Source organism: Numenius arquata, chromosome 6, assembly GCF_964106895.1.
Source record: "Numenius arquata chromosome 6, bNumArq3.hap1.1, whole genome shotgun sequence".
Classification (NCBI taxonomy): Eukaryota; Metazoa; Chordata; class Aves; order Charadriiformes; family Scolopacidae; genus Numenius; species Numenius arquata.
The window spans coordinates 33,559,334-33,580,621 of NC_133581.1; the positions used below are offsets into that span (position 1 = coordinate 33,559,334).

Consider the following 21,288-nt stretch of genomic DNA (forward strand, 5'->3'; position numbering starts at 1 on the left):
TGGCCCCCAGTGCTAGACATCCGACTCCAGAGAGGCCTGATGTCTCTTGGTTTCAAGCTGGGGGTACTCAGAGACAGAAGTTTTCAAAGCCCAGACCTGAAGGTGCTGAGGACCAGCAGGACTCAGGGACCTGCCTGGCATTCAGCAACAGCTGGTCACCTCTACCATGCCTGTGAAAGATGAGGTTCATCCAAAACAAAATACAGCGTTTGGGTTTGTTTTGTTTGCATATACAAAGATTGCGGTTTTCTTGAATTTATCATAATTTAAAATAAATGTCATGCTATTACTTTTTATCTCTGATTCATTTGCAAGAAATTAGTTTTAAGTATCTGGCACGTGAAATGCAAGAGCCTTAGATGGGACACACGGATATTGTGCTTTTGGTCCCTGGATGCTTTTATTAAGCATGAGGTATCTGATACAGTACAAAGGGGTATTTGGTGGTACCTCTCAGTCAGGGAGTTTCAGCAAAGGCCCATCTCCTTGTTTGCAAGGAGTGAAACACCTAGGGAAAGCAGTTAAGAAATCCCAGCAGACCTTTTGCAATGCTTGCCCAGACCTATTTTACTATTCTCTTTAGAATTCCCCAGTTTCTGCAAAAGCCAAACCTGTTGCAAGGGAATTCCCTATTCATGCAGAAAATGTAGGATGCTATCCTTCCACCTCACGACGATCACTCTGGGATAACAGCTATTTCTGTGTCTCTGCAAATCTACACTGTTATTCTGAAATTACTGCTACTTCTACCATATCCAAGTGCTATCCATTAAACATTTTCCCTTGTTCAGTTTTGCCCAGTGAACTTTCATGCTGCTTATTAAATTATAAAATGTCAAAATAATTCCATTTTGCATATGTATATTCATATTCATTCTATACCTCTTATTATATATTCATGTTCATCCCAGAGTAGAAGGCTTCTGTTCCTTTGCAGAAGCAATCAGGAAAATGTGGTTTATGGTGTTTAACAATATCATCAGGGAAATCTGAACTCCTTAGACCTTTTAGTTTGTTTTTCTAAATGTGAAATAGTTTTACTGGTCTGTCTTTAATCCTTTGGCCTTGAGAATGGGAAACGAAATCGTCTTTTCTCAGATACTCGACGTCAGTATCCAAATCAGGACTTTCTCATTGTGTACAGAGAGGGGGAGCAAGGATACATGATATTCAAGCACTCGGAGATAGAACCTGTTTTTCAGAGAGAAATCCTTTTCCACAACCTCAGTGGGTTTATGTGCATTCTGCGTTTTTTTCCCGTTTTCCTCATTTTGCATCTGTATGCATAAGATACCTAGTTTTAGGGATGACTGATACTTAAGTTCCTAATGAGCTGGCTCCAGGATGTGGATTTTCATTGCATATTTTGCTGATTTGATGCTGAAAGGTTACTTGAACTTGCTTGTGGTATCTTCCATAAGTTATATACATATGATCCATCCTTTCCTCTTCTCTCTGCCCCATGTGAGGGGATGTGCCAGGGCAGGGCCAGCTACCTCAGTACTCAAACCATCACTGCTTTTCTATGTAGCTTTTCTTCCAGCCGATGTCCTAAATGCCCACAAAACCATTTTCCCTGCTCATTTCCCCAGCAAACACAACTCTGACCACTTTCCAGGCAACACTTCTGGCACATCATTTCCTGATCTAATTCTTTTAATTGCTCTAGAGGCCCATAATAACATTTAAAAACCAGAGTGCTGCTTCGCTGTCCAAAGAGTTTCTCTAGCCAGTGCTCATATTGGCTCTCACCAGAGCCCCGCTCATTTTCTCTTTCCTTTCCCCTTCCCACAGTCTTGCACTGACATTCCTGTCTTACACACCAGTGTTTTATTATCTTCATTTCCACCCCCTCTCCACCCCCCCCCGGATAGTATTAACGCACTCCTCACTCATCAGCCCTTCACCCCACATAGCACTGTTAGCATTGCTGCAATAAGCAGCCACACTCTCTGTGTCCTCCATCACCTCTGCAAGCACTGCAGGGTTGCATTTCTGCATTTGCCCAGGACCAGAGCAGCTGCTTTCTAACCTCCTCCCCCTGACCTGCCCCCGTTCCTCTGCAACCTCGGCCAAGATCTTTTCCATATTAACAGCCGACTTCCCGGCTTGAGAATGACCTCGAGCTGTGGCTCGGTGAGTGCCATCCCTCCCTTTGCAGAGAGCATTTTGGTAGCCAGGTGTCTGGCATCCATGGAGCAGGCAGCTGTGGTTATTGCACCCAGCAGCGTATTAATAATCTGTTGCTGTTTTCTGGTGAAAGCTGGGTTTGCTATAACAATTGTGTGTTGGTTGAGCTGGTGCATGCACAGCCACAGCATCTGCACACCTCCACCACTAGCGCATTTATCCTCCCAGCCTCCCCGTGCAGTGGGGACAGTGGTGGGGGATGCAAAGATATCCATGCTGAGATGCTCGAAGCATTGGAGGATTGTGGCACTGCTGCAAAAGAAGCCTCGGTCTTCTGAGTGTCCGCTCACAGGCTGTCAGTTTAATTTGCAGTCACATTTCCACAATTTGTAGTTGCATTTTGCACTTGGACAGAGCATCCCAATCAGCACCTGGAGCTTCAAAACTTGGACCTGATCCCAGTAGGGTAGGAGGGAGGGGCTGGAAGCTGAAAGCAAGGCTTGGGGCATTTTTGTGGGGGCACCATCCCTGGGGGCTGCACTGGAGCTGCCTCAGCCCGAGACCTGGGTGTCCGTCTCCTCTCCTGGAGGAGAAGAGAGCAGGACTTAACGGGGCAGGCCCTGTCTAGTGCTTCTGGTGGTGTGGCATTTGCTGGGGCTCACAGCAGGGCTGCCTGCCTGGCGTACAGTGCTCTCTGTGTGCCACTGCACTGTGGACCTGCATTGCTGCACCAGCGCGGTCCCTGCTCATGCTCTTCTTTCTGCCTCCTCCTCCCAGCAAAGCATCTGGGAGGGGCTGTGCCTGCCAGCATCATGGAGGGAGATCCAGTGAGATGAGCTGCTCCAGGGCCACCTCTGCTGACCCCAGGACAAGGACCTTGCCCAGGCAGGAACAGGATCCCTGGTGGCTTATGGCACACCCAGGAAGTGAAGTCCAAGCCTCTTTTCCCCAGCTCAGGCGCTGACAGCCAGACATTGCTTCGAGAATTTCCTAAAAGTGTGTCTTCTTCATCTCTTCTGGGCATGCTTGGCCAAAGAGGAGGCTCCTCTGTCCCCCAGCACCCTTGCACACCACCTGGCAGGATTTCCAAGAGCAATGCAATCCCAGTTCATTTTTATAATCTTGCTTGATCTCCACTGGTCCAAGAATGACAGCCAGTAATACCAGTCTGCAAGTCATATTGCTCCTTTGCTAGAGCAGCAGATGTTGTGCTGGTGCTGCAGCAATAAAGCTTAAAAATCAGAAGATGCCCCAAATTTAAATAGACCAAGCAGACCCAGAGACCTAAGAGACATAATTCCCAAGGTCACATAGGAAGCCTGTGGCAGACGCAAGGACTGAAGATAGATCTCCTGAGGCCCAGCCACACTGTGGTCTCAGGACTGTCTTCTCTTTTGTCTCCCAGTCTATTAGGAAGATCGTTTAATGAAATGGAATTAATAATGCTGGCTGCAGCACCATTAATGCTATAACGGAGACAAATTTAGCAGCATAGGCTTAAAAGCAGCAGGCTTGAAAATGGGAGTAGGCTGCAAGGACCATAAAAGCCTGTTCTAATGGGGGAATGCAGTAGGTCAGCCAGAGTTTCAGGGTTTCATCAGCTTTACTGATCAAATCTTAAAGGAGGAATGAAGATGTACCAACTACCTCCCCCAGAGGAGAGAAACACCCAATTTTAAGTTCCCAGCAACTGAAAAAATTCCTTCCACTGGAAGGAATCAAAAGACTTTTCTAGGTCAATGGCAGGAATAGAGCCTTCATTTCTATGATCCTCACCATTCAAAAATAACATTAAAGAATGAAGAGGAATTATACACTGCTGAAGAGCCAGGAGTAAATCAGAATTAATTTTTGCTTGTTAGATGTGCTGTTGCCTGCAGTAGTCAGTCAGCTCAAATGGCACTGCAGAAGTGCCAGCCGTCTCTGGGATGACCGGTGAAGAGGATCTGTGCCAGGTTCGCTGAGGGACTGCACATCAGCAGTTCAATAACCCAACCAGAAAACTCTTTCTTAACAACAGCACCAAATCTGAGAACTTACCCCCATGTAGCTTATTTACTGGGATTCAAAGAGAGGCCACCTCATTCCCAGGGAGGGAAGCAAGTGCAAAGTATGTCTCACCTGATTCTTTCATGGGCTCATTTGACTCATGTCACACGGTTGTTGCCAAAGACCTTATGATAATCTCACACTTTAAGCAAAAATGAGGATGAAAACCAGATCTGCTGAGCAGAATGTGAAAGTGAAACAGAGGCTGCAGAGCAGAAGCTCAGCAAGACATCTCAAAACACACTTCTTGTCCTGTGAAAAACCCAAATATTTTGACCGGTGATTTTAAAAAACCCTCATAAATCCAGGCATTTCAAGACTTCTAAAAGAAATTTCAGGGAAGGTGGAAGACTTTGTGACATGCTGGGACACGGGATTTCTTTTGTTAGGAGTATTCAGCTCCAGACTTAAATTGCACCAGTTTAAGACTATGTTGTCTTTTTTTACCAGCGTATTGATTCCTTTTGTGGTCTAAAAACCTGAGAAAAGAAGTAATTAATCTCCTAAGAGAAAACACCAAAGACCAGGGACAGAAGACAGCAAGGACAGAGCTATCTACGTGCCACCTAGACTGTGAATAGTGGTAGACCTGAAATAGCTGACAGCATCTCCCAGCTCATGGCCTTTTCCTGCTTCGCGGTGATTCTGCAGCCCAGAAAATGTGTTCTGCAAGAATGAGTGCAGCACAGTGGGAAGGATGAGAGCAGAGCCAGGATCTGGCCCATCCCTCTGCTATTGACAGCCTCCTCACGCCGATGTAATTGCTGGCTGCCCTTGGCTTGGAGCACTCGGGCAAAAATTCCTCATTGCTTGTTGAATGCAGCTTTTAAAATAGCACCCCCTCTATTTTTGTTGCTAATATTAAGAACAAATTAGCTTAGAAGAAAAACCCAATGATCTCCCTTAATGCTATTGTTCTCCTAAAGTGCTAATGTCAGGATCTCACAGCACCACGCTGCAGATCTGGCACTGCCCTCAATGTGTCCCCCGATGCCTTGACGTGGAGTGATGCAGAGCGCTGTTCTGAAAAACATCATCAGTCCAAAGTGTCTTCAAAGTCACTGCACTCAGAGCAGAACTGGCAATGCTTTCAGATCTATCTTTGAATTTGTTACCATTAAATATCCTTTGAAACCCATGCTGGTTTCCACCCTGCCCTCCAGCCGGATTGTTAAGGGACAGTGCTGAAATTTAGGGCCATGTGTAATCCTTCCCGTGGCAGAACAGTGGGTACTTCTGAGTCCCTATGGACTGTTATGTCAATTCAAGTATATTTACCTAAAAAGTCTTCAGTGTTGCTAGCTCTGACCTCATCAGAGATCATCAGCAGGCAGGCAGCCTGGGTCACTGTGGAAGTGGGAGGAGCTTTGGAATGAATCAAGGTAGAGCTGGAGAGCTGGTCCTGATGTGTCTTCCTGTGTCCCTGTAAGCAGCACAACCCTGGTGGTCCACACACCACAGCAAGGTGCCCATGTTCTTCGCAGAGCTGCAGTCTGCACCTCATCCAGCAATCCCTCTTAGGGTTGGAGGGACAGGAAGAAATGAGGCAAACTGCAATACCCTACTTCTGTGTTAACTTGGCCAGAGGTTTCCCTTGAGGGGAGGTTAGTATGGGCTGAAAGCAACCAGGTAACTTTATTTTACCAAGTCCTTGCCTCATACATCCTACACACGTGGGTCATTATCTCCAGCAGAGCTACTTAACAGGCAAATGCTGATAAGCCCACTTGGCTTGTGGCTGTGCCATCCACATTACCACCTCACTAAAACATCTTAAGATCTGTAATCATTTCAGTAACATCCTGCGGCAGAAGGAGGATTCCCATGGACAGTGCTCTGAAGGGAAGTAAATTCCATTTACTGCTTTTGATCCTGCTTATGTTTACGATCACAGGAAAACTCTCCTCCAACACTGCAGTATCCTGCAGTTGATGCCACGATCTCTGTCCTGTGCGTGTCTCACCCTTTGAAGATCCAGGCAATGCTATGCTTATTTGTGCCTTCCAGTCTGCTCAGTCAGTGTTTAATTGGAGGTCCTCGTTTAGTTCTGTCGAAAAGAAGTAGTTCTCACCCTCAGTCTATTGATGGCCAACTGCTTAGGCCTAATTCTGGCTCACTACTTACTGAATGGATCATTTAAATTCTCATTGTAGAAATGCATTTTTTATCAATTGCCGTTTTAGTCCTGGATCCACCCAATGCTGAGTGGGATTTTTTTAAACTTTTTGTGCAAGTCTGTGTAGGGACACATACAGCATTAGTACCAGGCACTGCCTCTGTCCCTCACCTGACTCAGCTCCTGGGGTAAGTGAGTGCACGCTGGAAGACCTTCTTAGACATTTGCATTTCCTAAGTATGTTCATCTCACAGTTCCAGTTCAGTTCTGACACAAATGCATTGTTAGTGGAGATGGGTTCTGCTCCCCATGAGTTAAAATAGCTCTGGAAGTACTGTGGGACAGTCCAATCATGCGGGGCAGTTCTGCAGAGACATTTTTCCAAAGGGAAGTAAGAATTTAAGCAGGAAAACTAATGGTATGGTTCATTTCGGTAGCCTGGGGAAGGAGATGGAGACCTGAAGCCTGGGGCAAGAAAAATCCCTGCCAACAATGAAGGAAAGGAGAAAACATCAGTGTTTCATATGACACTGGGATGTTAAATGTACGTGTACCGCTCTTCTGTCCAAAGAGAATTTGTCTTTTATACCTGACTGAGAAATCTGGGTTACAGTGAGACTGAGCAGAGATTTTGTGTCTTCTCACTGTTATGTTGCTGGTGGTACATGCCCAATAGCCATGAGTTTCACTGACACGCTAAATTTGAGGTCTCTTTGGCTTTTTTTTTTCAGGGACTCCAAGACTTAGGAGTTTCATTGTGAATGATGGCTCTGGTTTATATACATTGCTTGTAAATACCTCATATTATGAATTGGTGCTGGGAACCCCACTGCCTAGCTGCAAACAGTGTGCGGGGCAAAACGTATCAATAGGGATATTTTCTCTTCTTGCAAAGGGTCTAAAACAATCAGTTCATGCTGAGAAATCATCCCTTGCCAACCTGTTTCTTCCTTTTTTTAACAAAGCCAGGAAGAACGCAAAATCAAGACTTGTAACGTTGTAGGTGATTTAATCTTACTATATGCAATGACAATTGAAGCTGGTTCTGCACCAATTAGTTAATTATTTCCCTGCTAAGGAACTGAAGATGCTGGATTCAAGCCTAGAGCAACTCTTTTGGGGGATTTCAAAGATGGTTTTGAAACATGAACAATAGCTGTTGACCTCCATAATCCCAGCAGAGTTCCCTAGGTAAAGGTAGAGATCACACTGTGCTGCATCTCTCCTTAAATTTTGCCTTTCTTCTATGAGATGAGTTACCCGAGGGAAGGATAAGTGACCTGCTACTGCCAGTTGGAGCACATGTCTGTTAATTCAGGCATTAGAGACCATTTGGTTTTGGAAGCAAACGAGCAGAGAGGTTCAAACTCTTGTTCCCCATGTTGATGTGTACATGACCCACTGTATCTATGCTGGAGTCTGTTTCCATATAAAAAAGCTACACTCAGTATAACATGGCTAAAGTTAAAATAATTTAATAAACTATAAGTATCTAAAATATTAAATACAGCCTCAGAGCTGAGGGGTCCCCAGTTGGTCTCACTCTGCCAATGACTACTGGACCAAGTCTGATATGCTGTATGTCAGGTCACTCTTCAGTGAAATGAAGTGAATTTTCACGGAGCTTCTTTGTTATTAATAACCACCCCACTTCCCAAAATCTGAAAAGGCAAAAAAATTGGGTGGATATAAAGCATTTTCTTTCCAAGTATTTACCAAGTACTTTGTGGCTGTTGCTTAGTTATGATGTCTCTGTGAGGCTACTTATAATCATTTATTGATGGGGAAGCTGAGGCAAGGGCAGTGTTTTACCAGGGGAGGAGTGCAGGGGCTGGTGGGAAAATTCAGCCATTAGTGGGCTCACAGCTACTACAGAGAGCATGTGCTTTTTCACAAATTGTCCTGTATACCTGCACTCGTACACCTCAACTCCTGGTTTATGCAGCATTTTGAGCAGAGGGAGGAGGCAGTGGTCATGCCTCGCACACTCTCACCTGGGTGCAGCTTGCGGCGCTTGGCATCCCGGTGCAGCGGGGTTGAGGGGCTGGGGGGGCCGTGTGGGTCACCCTGTGCCTGCATGTGCTCACGCCTGCAGGGGGAGAGGGTTGATCCCTGGTGGTGTGGGTACTACTTTCGTCTGTTTCTGGAATAGTTTGGAAAAAAATAGCAAAATGGGGGTTGCTCTGTTGGGGTCAGATCCTGAGCTTGGTTTTCTCCTGCCTGCTCCCCAACCTCACACAGCTGGGCAGAGGAGAAAGGGGCATCAAAACATGGAGGGGGTGGACAAAATTTGGCCCTCACAAAAAAAAAAAAAAAAAAAAAAAAAAAGAAAAGAAAAGAAGAAACACTAGATTTCATCACTCTCAAGAAATTTCTGGAACATGAATAGTCACAACCACAACCATACAGCCACGCACTGCTTTGCTCAACCTCCCCCCCGCTCCCCCCCCCGCCCCCCCCTCCTCCCGCCACCCACACCCAATTTGTTTTTATTTCTTTGCCATCCAGTTGCCTTAACCATTTCGATGGCTTAGGAGGCTAAGCCGCCCGGCACAAGGTTTTGATTTGAAAGGGGACCGCATCCCCTTGTCAAAGGAGCCTGCTCCCCAGGGCAACCACATCACACCGCTGATTTGCTGCAGTGGAGACCGCAGCGCGTACAATGCGCCCTCCCCCCTCCGCCCGAGCTGCTTTACAGCATCAGCCCGGCGCCGGGCGGGGGGGCGGCGGCGCTACCCGCTAACCCGCCCCTGCTCGGGAATGCCTGGCTGGTAACGCGCTGCCTCCGACGGAAGGACCCGCCGCTCCTCAGCTCTCCGAGATGCAAACCAGTGCCGATTCCACCAAGATGGACTGTCTGTGGAGCAACTGGAAATGTCAGGGTATTCTATCTGTTCTAGTGCTGCATGCTAGAAGGACTGCATGGCAGAGGCGAAGGCAGGATCTATATCGATTTTTGCATTGTTCACCTGTGGGCCTTTGCATGCTGTTTTCCCTCCCTCCCCGTGAAGCTTTTCTTTGGGGGTAATTTAAGAAAGAATGATAAAAAGCCCTTAATTCTGTTCTTTGAATGTATTTCTCCCGTGTCCATCTGTCTCACCCTGAAAGCATCCAGGACACGGGACCTTCCTTCCCACCTTACAGCTCGTTCCCAAGGCATCCGCCCTTGCTGTTCGCGGCACCATCTCTCATTCCCGACTCGCTCCGTCGGGGTGCTGCCGGCGTGATTTCATCCCTTTCTGGCTTTGGGAAAGCCGGGTGACCGTGGATTTGTGTCGGCTCGGGCTGGCGGGGGTGGGAGGCGGCGGTGGTGGGTGCCGCGGCGCATCCTTTCGAGGGACACACCCGGCGGCGACACAAAGGGACCGCAGCTCCGGCGAGGAGTGCGGTGGCACCGCGGCACCGCCACGCACCGCGGTCTTTAATGTGGGATTGCTTTAAAAAAAAAAAATTAAAAATAAATTAATCCCTTCCTTGTGCTTTCGAGCACTCTCCGCTGAGCTGCTCAGGCGGAAAATACCGCGGTGATGTTGTCTGGCTGGGGAGCTGGCGAGGGGGACAATGACATCTCCCTTTTGGGTTTATTTTCAGTTGATTGTGAGCGGTGGGTGTCTGCGCTGGGTGGGGCTGGCTGCCTCCCTAGGCGCCTTGGACAGCTTTTCAGCCATTTTTAGTCGGCTTCACGCTCCCCAGTCAACATCCAGCCTTTGTTTTGATAAAAGACGGTCTCTGTGAGGCTGCTCGGTGGCCGATGAGAGGGAGACAAGCGAGAGGCTAATCCTGCCGGGCTGGCTGCTGCCTGCTTCAGGCAGGCTTTGTTTGAATGTATTTTTTAACTTTAAGGTGCGTGTTGATGCTGAATAGACAGTACATGATGTTGATGCTCACGACAGGGTTCCTGAGAGACACATCCCTCTATAGCATCGTCTCCTTAAAGGGTCCACGATGCTCGCAGACGTAGCTTGATAAACGCAGCTCAGTGTGACAGGAACCAGAAGACCTTCCGAGTATTTTTTTGGGGAGGGAGGAGCAGGGGGAGATCTTCCAGACAGACGCTTGCCTTTAGGGAACTTGGTGTTTTTACAATCGTAATTCAGCACCTAATTCTATTTATGGTCTGAGGATTTTTTAGGGAAGATGGGTAGCTGGAAAGTAAACAGATGTACCTGTTAAATGCCAGCCTCCAGCAGCTCAGGCGCTCCATACCCTGACCAAAGGCTAGGGCTTTCCATAGGATCACATGATTCCTTAAGCGTATATGGGAGAGCCGCAATGAAACTTCAGGGTCTTTTCAGCTGAGCTTTACATATAAACTTCTTGTTAAGTGGGGTTTGGCTTTTTTGTTTGTTTTATTTCCAAAAAGTCTCAATATTTTGCTGATCCTTATAAAAACATTAATTTGCTGAGTCAGGTTGCTGAACCACCTGTATTCAGAGGTAAACGAAATATTTGCCCTCTTTATCAGAAAAAAATAATATTCATAAATTTAAAAAGGGGGAAATAACAAAAGGCATGCTGCTGCTGTTTAATTAATAATTATTAATAATAGTGGGCTTTCTTTCTTTCTGTGTTCTCCTTTTTTAAGCCAAGAGTTCAATTTGCTGAAAATGAAATGACACAATATGTCCCATGCTGATTTGGAAAAAACCCAATCAGACCTGAAAAAATAAACGCAGCAAAAATAAATTACTTGCCTCACTTCTACATCATTGGAATATCTTTTTCTTTTTCTTGCGTGGTGGTTTATGAATCAAAAAAGATCCTGCCGAAAACATGAAATAGTCATAGAATATTATTTCTGTCAGCAAAATTCTTTGACCAGTCCCAGGTAAAATAGAAGTAACTTAAAATTCAGAAGAATGAAAACTAAAGACTTGATTCATTGATTCTTTTAATATCTATTATTCATGTAGTCTCTGTCTCAACCCAGAATATCAGTTTCATGCAAACCTGGAGTTGTATAATTTTGCCAACTTCATTACTAATGGAATCATGGTTCATCTCTGGAATATATCTGTGCATATAAGAGATGGAGACACAAACCTCAGTAAATATGAGCATATTTTTACTGAAATAAGGAAAAAAAAATGTTGAGTTTAACATAATTTTTAACTGAGAAACAGTCAAGCCTGCAACTAGCTGTATCATTGATTTGCCCTGATAGTACTTGCAATTGTTGTAAAATTGGGTGGGGATCTCAGGAACCTGCAGGGACACTTGGTGGAGGTTTGGCTTTACCCCACCAAATCTACATACTGTTACTTTCCTTGCAATGAAGCAATTGATGCTGCTTTATTGATGATGTTTAGACACATGGCAATGTGTTTTACTTCTCTGTCCTGCAGGTACAGCGTGATTATGTCACTGATAGATTGTGATACAGACGCTTGGGGGAGTGGGAGAGTAATTTGCCCCTCCTGGGCATCTCTCTCTGCTTCATTCAAAATACTGTCATCAGCGGCTTTGGGGAATTGCAGCCAACTTCCACGCCCAAGTCATCTTTCACACTGGAGGGTGATGCGTTTGAAGTAGGCTGGGACAGAGCCATACATAATGCATGAGCGTGCAGAAGAAGGTTTCTGACTGGGCATGCTGGTTGATGTGGGCCTTCGTGTAACAACATACAGCCAATGCCAGATGCATGATGCCTCGCAGTGTGCAGCTTCCAGAGGGGAGCTGCAGGATGAGCTGTGCCTCCAGGTTCAGGTGGTGGAGCAGGTCTCTGTGCCTTCCCTGGATACTTGGCCCGGCTTGGCAGGACTCATCACCGTGCAGTGCTGGAGAGGTTTCTCTGGATTTGGAAGGTCCTGGCACCCCAGCTCAGTGAGCTATCTGATGTCAGTACTCTAGTTCCCATAAGTATTCCCTCTTCCAGTATTTCTTGTACATGCCAGCTCTTGGGTGGTCATAAGCAATACGCTTGTTCCTGCAGTTTCAACCTCCTGCAAGACTTATTTAAAAAGAAAATATGAAAGATCCAGAGAAAAAGCTGTGTAAACAATTCATAGAAATGATCCTAAATATTATCCACATTACATTTATAACTTAATGTGGAAAGGGACTGCAGACTTCATCAAACCCATCTAGCTGGCATCACCCTGCTGGGACTGGAGTTTTTGACTAGCATTTTCTTGGAAGCTGTTTCCAGCTTCCTTGCTTGATTGATATATCAAGTGTTTTCCAAAGGGTGCCGAGAAGCTACACCAACTATTCATGGCAACGTTCCCCACTTTAAGACTCATAAAGAAGTTCAATGGCAATAATAGGGATGCATGCTATTAATCTAGAATCTTGCTGACAGTTCTGAAGTCTGTCTAACTACAGCTATTATCATGAGAATATAACTTTAGTCGTTTGGTACCTTCGGTGCTTTCCTGAAAATATTGTGGGCTGAACTCTCAGCTGGGATCCACTTGTCTTGCCCAAATGAGCTCTTCCTCTTTTCAGCAGCTAGAGATCTGCCTAAGTTGTTGGTTGGTCCTTGGTGGAGCTAAAATCTTGGAACCAAGTCATCATCTGGTGTAACCAATTTCTCTAATAGCTTCACAAAGCTACACTAACTTATGAGGAATTGAATTCCTAATTTCGTAGTTGATTTCCTGTGAAATTTGAGTGAAATCCGTCAAGATTTTTTTCCACTTTCAGATTTGCTTTCATTTTTTTTGTTGCTACTGCAGAAATTCTATCAATCCTTCCTCAAGCATATTCCTGTTGATGACAATACAACTGCAAGATAAAGAGCTTTAAGTTAGAGGACAAACTCTCTCAGACGAACTTCACACTGTTCGACTGCCAACCATCCCAACAAACACCCTGACCTAGGTGGTATCAAAAAAATAGATTTCAAGAGCTCTGCCAAAATGTGCTTTGCACACCTGCTGTGCCATGTCTGAGTGTCATTTTTTTTCTTTTAAGAATAGATGGACAACATTCTTTCATTGCCAGAACAATGAGAAAATTACTCCGAAGTAAGATTATTCTAAGATATCCCTTGAGGAGTAATTTAAACTTTAGCAAGAGGGGAATGATGGGGCAATTAGTAACTGAAGGTTATATTGGAGGGCTGCTTTTGCTTTCAGTAAGTCTCTGGGAAGTGAATTTTGGTGAGGCTCTTTTGATATCAGAAGGGACACTCTCTCCACGTCATATTTAATTCTCAAAAATAACACAGGTCTGAGCCATTCATTGTGAAAAACTGCAGATTTTCAATGTTTGTATAGAGTTAGGAAGAGTCCAGGTATGTTATTTTGGTCCAGGCACATCAGGAAAATTTTAACATTTCCATAGCATTATGTGCATTCAGGGACTGCATTCAGGAACTCCTTGGTTTCTGCTCACTTAAGGTGACAACAATAATATTCTCCATAAAAACTGGCCATGGCAGGTACTGATACGACTTGATGAGCAAGGAGGTGTGTGGAGGAGGCTTTATCCTGCTGCTATGTTAAATCCAGGTCTTAAAGCATCTCTCACGAAAATGATAATAACAGCAGCACTAATAATACTAATGCTAAACTACAATAGACTTGTGTGCAGCATGGTTGTAGGGCTGATGTTTTTAATTGCCAATCCACTTCTGTCTACCCAAGCCCACTCTGGCAATTAATCAATACTTTTTTCTCATGTCTTGATATTGCAGATGGAGTAGCATATAACATGGAGAGCATCCTATATGAAGATTTTCCTTTTCCCTGGTCCTATTCCTGCTCATCAGGGTTCAGGGAGCAAGAAAGCCTCAACTTTCAGGTTGACTCTGGGGGCAGGTGGATGATAAAGATATAAAGTTGAAATGAGGACAGGAAGTTAATGAGCAAGGTATGTACAAGAGGTAGAAGGAGTATGGAGAGATCCCTCAAGGCTGGAGATAAAGAATAGGGAGAGATACCTCATCAAACATCACAGATATTCTGTTTTGGCTGTGTTAATCACAGCAGTCTCCTGAAGGCACCAGACTGTGTATCCATCTGTATTACATTTTCATCAGATCTGTTGTGGGCAGGGGACCAAAGACCGCATTGGATCCTTCACTGGAGAGAAGAGGGAAAGCCTGGTCCTGCAGCCTCTGGTTAAAGCTGCAAAATGGAATTTCTTTGAGTGTGAGCAACATTTACTTCTATTCAAAGACTTACAGCTTTGTTGCATTTGTTGTCAAATATTGTTGTAACAATGCTATACACAAGAATGCCCTTCTTAAATTAGCTTTCCTGGTCTTTTCACTGCCAGTAAGTCTGAGAAATGACTTATGAAGTCATTTGTATTTATGAAGTCATAATATTACACTGTACACAGAATTAAAGGCTGTGTGTAAACAGGTTTTTCTTACTTCTCAACAGTACTAATATTGCATTGGGAATGAAGCTGTACAATCCATTGATTTTACCTCCTAAGCAGGCCCAGTGGGATGTACATCGTGAGGAGGGCAGCTTGATCACATCCAAGGCTATTATTAGTGCGCTGAAGTACATATAACCTTTCATTCAATCATCAAGGCCCATGGGCCTCATTTGAAGGCTGGATACAAGGGTTTTGCACACGCTTTTTGTACTAACTTCTATGTAAATGCTGCTTGATGCATGTTCATTTTTCATACAGTTGTTGCAGTAGAGGCAAAACTTGCAGAGTGAGGAGAGAATATAGGTTTTCATAGGAAGGGAGGGAGAAGCTGTGGAAGATGTGAATTGTCTAGTCTGTGCTCAGTTGATCTTCATTAATTTTCATCTTAAAATGCTTTCTTTGAGACACGGAATGGAAAGATCCTCGTATCTTTTACAAAAGTATTTTTCAAAAACATAACCGTGCAGGAATCTGAAGGTGGGAGGACATTTTAGTTACAAGTTGGTTTGGATCCTCTATTCTCCCTCCGCGATCTCCATTCAGAAACCTTGGGCAGCTGCTGCCTCACACCACAGCGCTTCTGGGGACCACATAAACCACCCCAGCCCAGTCCTCATGTTTCCACCAGGTCCCAAGGAGAATGGATTCAGGAGCATCACTACTTAGTCCACCTTGGCCATCTCTAGTCATTCACCCCTTGCCTCCAGCACTTTCCTTTTCAGCCCCCAGGTCTGCTTTCCGGCTTTTTTGACACGAAATATTGAGGAGCAAAAACATTTTTCTGCTGAAAGCCATGATGAGAGCTGGGAGAGCTTTCAGACACTGTTCTCAGCAGCAGTTCCTTGCCGGCACAAGCATTGCGTGGTGCTGCTGTTTCTTATGCTTTTAACTTGCCGTGCAAACATGGGTATTTACCAGCTACTCATACTAACAAGTGGTTGCTTGTATCACAGGCTGATTTCAGTGCCTGTTTTCCAAAACCCTGTTTGCAAATCCTAGCTGCAAACCTTAGATAGTCTGAAGTTGGTGTTTTGGCATTCAGAAATGTATCTTGCTTAGCCAGGCAGGTCAACCCACTATCCAGTTGCAGGCACATCACATATCGACAGGAGGCACAAGCCTCCTGTTCCATGCATATTCAGCATGCTTTGCTCAGAATCATGCCATTGTGCTGCCGGTCTGGGCTGTGCCGTGCATACACACACACACACACACTGTCTGCAACACACCCAGTGCTTTCAGGACCCTTGACTGCACTAAGACCTTTTATTCCTTCCCTATGGGGCAATTTTTCACTAAGGATTGACCAAAGCATTTAATTATTATGTCATTAACTCATGCTGCGAGGGAACCATCCCCTGTCTTCTAATTTATCTGGGGAACACTGTACCCACGTAAGAGCCAGACTTGAAGCCTGTCTCAGCCCAGCCAAGCGTGGGGCCAGCCTGTGCTGGCAAGTGGCTCTGCAGAGGTGTGTGTGGGAAGGTGAGCAGCTCCCTCTCAGCTCCTGGCCCTGCCCTCCTTGTCCTCACTGCGTCCCCATGTGCTGGGGAGACTGGTTGGAGCCTGGGTGATTGTTCCTTTGGTGTGTGAAGGAAGGGGTGCAGGCATGAACAAGCAGCTACCCTTCATCAAAGACTCAGACCACAATTTATGTTTCATGACCTGTTGAAGGACAGTAAACACATGGGATCAGTGAGTGTTTGAGGGAGTTGTTTGCTGTCTGAATCAGTTTTATATGAATATAGGCTGAGATTAAACTCAAAGCAGACATATAAATGTGGCGGACAACCTTGTCTTTCATTTTAATTCCCATTCAGAATAAAAAACAGAGTGTGGAGGGCCTCAATGCAGCCAGCCCTGGGTTCATCTGATGGTGAAGGAGTGGATTTCTCATTACTTGGTATCTGTTTACAACACCAGACACTGATTTGACGGGTACTTTTGCTCTGGCGTAAATGGTTACAGGAGAGAATGGCACCCTGAGGAAGCCTGGCAAAGGATCTCTGCTAGGGGATTCTGCACTCAGTGCACCACTGCCCACTTTTCAGGGAGATTTGTTTATGTAAAGAAATGTAGGACGAAAATAATGTAAAAAGCCTTTGAAGTGGCTGAAGCTGCAACTGAAGGAGCAAACATGGCTCTGACACGTAGCTCAGGTGTTTTCAGCAGCATCTAAATTCCAGGGGAACTGATACAGCTCAAATCCCTGAGGCCTGTTGGCAACAGAAGTGTTTCTTTCAGGGAATCCCATGGACTGTGGCTGAACCCCACGAGTCTGCACTGATCCTAGGTTGGAAGGGACCTTTCAGATCATCTAATCCAACCATCAACCTAACACTGACAAAAACCATTGCTAAACCATATTGCTAAGCACTATGTCTGCTTGTCTTTGAGATACCTCCAGGGATGGTGACTCAGCCACTTCCCTGGGCAGCCTGTTCAAATGCTTCATAACTCTTTCAGTGTAAAAAATTTTCCTAATATCCAATCTAAACCTCCCCTGGTGCAACTTGAGGCCATTTCCTCTTGTCTCCCTTCCCTGCCCAAGGAGCCATGAGTTTCACCTCCCTCCGGCACTCCCTTTTGCAAAAGGCAGTTTGGCTCACCCCCTTCTCCCTAAGGGAGAGGAGGAGGAATGATTGCGGGAGGTGGCAAATCCTGCCCGAACAGCCGGGCATGGGCAGCAGTGCTGCAGCTCCCCATCCTTGCGAGAGAGAGAAGGAGAAGGCAGATTTAGTTCCTGCCCTTGAAAATCCTAATTGACCTACTGCAGGCTGTGAGTAGGGGATTGCTTGTGTCCCCAGGCTGGACCTGGGCAATGGGACAGACACGTAATAATCATTCAACTTGTATCTCCCTCCTCAGTGCTGAGATTATCCACGTAGCAGTTGACACATATTTTTTCCATGCCCATGGGAATATTTGCCTCAGGTCTCAAAGACACAGGATCCCTCTCTCCCAGGTCTCATTTGGCTGGCAAAAGAGGCCATCTGCCTTTTCCTCTCTCTTGCGCATAAACATATCCCTACAACTGTGTCATTTGGTCTCTGTCCGTCTTGCTTTGGGTTGTGGCAAGCCTTTCCTTACCTGATACAGCTTAGTAAATACCCCAGTCATTTCATGGCAGAAAGGGACACATTTCAGGATATAGAAACACTTAGGCAAGTCTGTCTTGAGTCATTCACCATTTTCCTTGTTGAGGGGAATAAGAGAATGCAGCTTGGCATCTGTCTGTGAGAATACAGCCCGCTCCCAGTCTGCAGGAATACAAGGCAGAAGATCCTAGAAAGAGAGAGGGCTTAGTTTCTTGTTTTGGGTCTTATCATCAATTGGCCTTGACTCAGGGACAACTACCGAAGCAGGCTTTTTTATTTTTTGGCTCAGCTCTTGTTTGTTTGCCTGTCTACTGCCAGGTAGTGTTTTACCCTGCTGCGTGGCTTTTTTGTTTCATCAGCAGATGATGTTCGGCATACAGCATCCCGTATGAGCTCACCTGTGCTCATTTCATTTAATGCAAAGGTATTTTGCGATAGAAAATTTAAGTATCTCAAAAAGCGAGATTTGCATAAATTGCTGATACTCCCCTCTGACAGAGGCATTTTTAAGCATAAGAATGATCAGGCTGTGAATAATACCTCCTGTCCAAACTCCTGCTGGTGAAAGCACACCAGTTGCTGTGCTGTGCTGCAGAATTTTGCAGCGCCTTCACTGATAAAATGGGTATGAACAATGGTAAAAACTCACACTTGTGTTCTGAATGCCATTTTGTATGGATGGTTTGTGATTCGTATTCAAGCATCTCAACACTAAGAAATTGGTGGAGCTCCAGCTGCCTGCATCAATACAGCTGGGTCTGCTGCTAAACTTCCCAACACAGGTGTGTGCTCTGACTTTGTTGTAACTGCATTTTGGAGCTTTCCCTAGTCCATGCCCCTTGGTTTCTGCAGGAAGGAGATGTGGGCATATATCTGGAAAGACTCTGGCCTAGTCCCTGATTTGCAGAGTCAGCACCGACGACCCCAGCGCGTACCACCAAGATCCTCATCCCTTGGCTTCCATGGAGTCCATAGATCTGTTCATGCATGTTCATGATCACAGATCCAGTGCTGAATCCTGACACTTAAAAATATGAAAGAGTTATTATATTGTGTATATTAATGGAGAATACAGTAGGATGTGAATATTACGTGAAAAGAGCTCAGTAATACAATAGCAATTTTTGCACTCAAGTCCATCACTTTGAAAAGCAGTGCTAATATGTGTAGTAGTAATGAGTAATACAGCTCATTGACTCAAGGCAAACATGCTGTGGTGACTCTCAATTTTTGGAAATTAGATGGTAAGAACTACTAGGCTGGATTATTTTGTTTCTTTTTCTATTTGGGATTTTTTTTTTTTTGACAGATTGCATTTTTCCTGAATTTACTCTTTGTTCAGAATGATTTGACAAGTGGCATCTATGAAGTCTGTTTGGCTAGTGGTGTGTTCAAGTCGTTCTTGAGGACTTCTGCAGTGTAGAAATTAAAGTTGTTTTGTTTATAATGTCATGAGCATGTTCTTCAGATGGATGAAGAGTCCTCTCAGAAACAGGTTATCTGTGTAAAGAAATTATATTCACCTTTGTGGACTGGATATTCAGCAATCGTTTCTTAGAATTTTGCTTTTATAGTGGCTAACCCTGATGGTAAGATCATTTGCTGGAAGAGTTGGAATAAACTATACGAACTTGGTGAAAAACTGTCAAAATTAACTGCTTTACAAATGTATTGGTTGAAAATGGTTTTCTGCACTTGCTTTGTTTTAACTAACATCTCCCATGGATCTAGACAAGGAAATTTATCTAACAAGCAGAAAGGTTTTGTTTTTTTTAATATTTCTGAGATGATTGGATTTGCGGTAGGAAAAGGGATTTATTCTGTATTTAAGGTCCCATCTGAAAAATGGTTTCCTAGCCATGTAACTATTAAGCAGTGGTAAAACCAAGGGTCTTCTCCTGTCTCAAAACTTAGGAAATAACAAAATCGTATTGTAAAAACTTTGAATGAGACAGTGGTATATTGTGGCTAACTCCAAATTTCTCATTCATTTATCAACAACCAAAACTTGAAAATGCTTTGAACAAGCATTTAGCATTTGGACTTGTAAAAAAAAATAAATACCCAGTTTCCAGAGCAGCTAAATGCAAGTTAGGTAAAAGCAACAACATGAACCCCAGCTTGCATTTGCCTTCCTGCTGCAAGACACCCACCGTGCTGTTGCTGGAGATAGTCATCCACCATATCTAACCCAGACACAGATGAATGAAATCCAGTGATTTCAAGCAGGTCACGGGTGTCATTTCTTCAGTGTGTTGCTAAAGTCACTTCACTGCTTCTGTTGAGGAGTTCCTGTTGATGCTGATGGGAGCAGGAGCATCACTTCTCTCTTTCCTGCAAGGACTCTGAGCATCTCAGTGGCCATGGTGGCCATCCTTGATGCACTTCCAGCTCCTGCCTTTAATATGTTGGTCTTCTCTCCACAGCTATCGACCTGTTGTACTGGCGTGACATCAAGCAGACAGGGATCGTGTTTGGCAGCCTCCTGTTGCTGCTCTTCTCCCTGACCCAGTTCAGCGTTGTCAGTGTCGTGGCCTACCTGGCCCTCGCAGGCCTTTCGGCCACCATTAGCTTCAGAATCTACAAATCGGTCCTACAAGCTGTGCAGAAGACAGATGAAGGCCACCCCTTCAAGTGAGTGCTTTGCGGTCATGGCCCAAGTCCAGTTATCTTGCAAAGGATCCATTCCCAGTGGCAATTCATGTTTCTTTAGCTAAATTTCTTTTCTTTCTCATAACAGGGGAAATAATTTTTTCTGTTGTCTGGTGTCTCAAGAGCTGTAAGGCTGTATTCGCTCAGATTCTGGGCCGAAAAAAACCAACACAAAAGCCATTGTCCTTTGAGACATGGGAATTCTATTCCTGAAATTCAAAAGATCCAGAAAATTTTAAGCAAACCAAGAAAAAAGGGTTTCATTAGAGCTAATGATAATAACCTATCTCTGCAAGCAGGAAGAGTATTGTTTCTGGCCACACTCTATTGGACTTAGAGGGAAACTATATCTTTTCTCCAGCACTGCTTGGCTGTGGTGTGGCAATACGTTACCCTAGGTGATGGTGACAGTGCCAATGCTGGTGCCCTCTCCACCCTCCACAGGCTCTGGGTGGTTTGCTCCAGGAAAGCAGCAATTCTTTCTCCTCTGCTGTGACAACAAGTTGGTAAACCAGGTCATGGAACAGCTCTGGTTTGCAAACACACACACTGAAACAAAGTCTTGTTGGGGTGCTGCTCCTTCTGTTTCACCTGGGTTGGCTCTGAGATGTGACTCGTGACACAGGCATAGCTCAGAGAGAGGTGCACAGCAGGTGGAGGGATGGAGGAGGGAGAAGGGGGTGTCACAGCCGAAGGTGATATGTGGCCAGATAGCAGCTTTTGTTCCTCCAGAGGCTGCCAGCTGGAGATGTCCCCTTCTGCAGTAGGGTTGTTGCACAGAAGTTTGCGGGGAAACTCCCAGCTAGGATTTGCACCCCTCTTCGGGTGGAGTAAAGAGAGAGATCCCTTGAAGACCAGGCTCTGCATGGGGACAGGGCAAGGCTGGAGGCAGACAGCCCCAGCGCAGCC

The 21,288-nt window shown here is 45.2% G+C and overlaps 1 protein-coding gene across 2 annotated transcripts in view; it reads left to right on the forward strand.

The window, feature by feature from the left end:
* The window catches only part of RTN1 (reticulon 1), a 126,452-nt gene that overhangs the window by 101,010 nt on the left and 4,154 nt on the right, over nucleotides 1–21,288 (forward strand). The window contains exons 1-2 of one of the 2 annotated variants that reach the window (XM_074149057.1): nucleotides 9,117–9,177; nucleotides 20,154–20,361. In XM_074149057.1, coding sequence (XP_074005158.1) covers nucleotides 9,117–9,177; nucleotides 20,154–20,361 — 269 coding nt within the window. Of the gene's footprint in view, nucleotides 1–9,116; nucleotides 9,178–20,153; nucleotides 20,362–21,288 lie in introns of those variants that run through there. The other variant, XM_074149056.1, reaches the window with a different exon arrangement.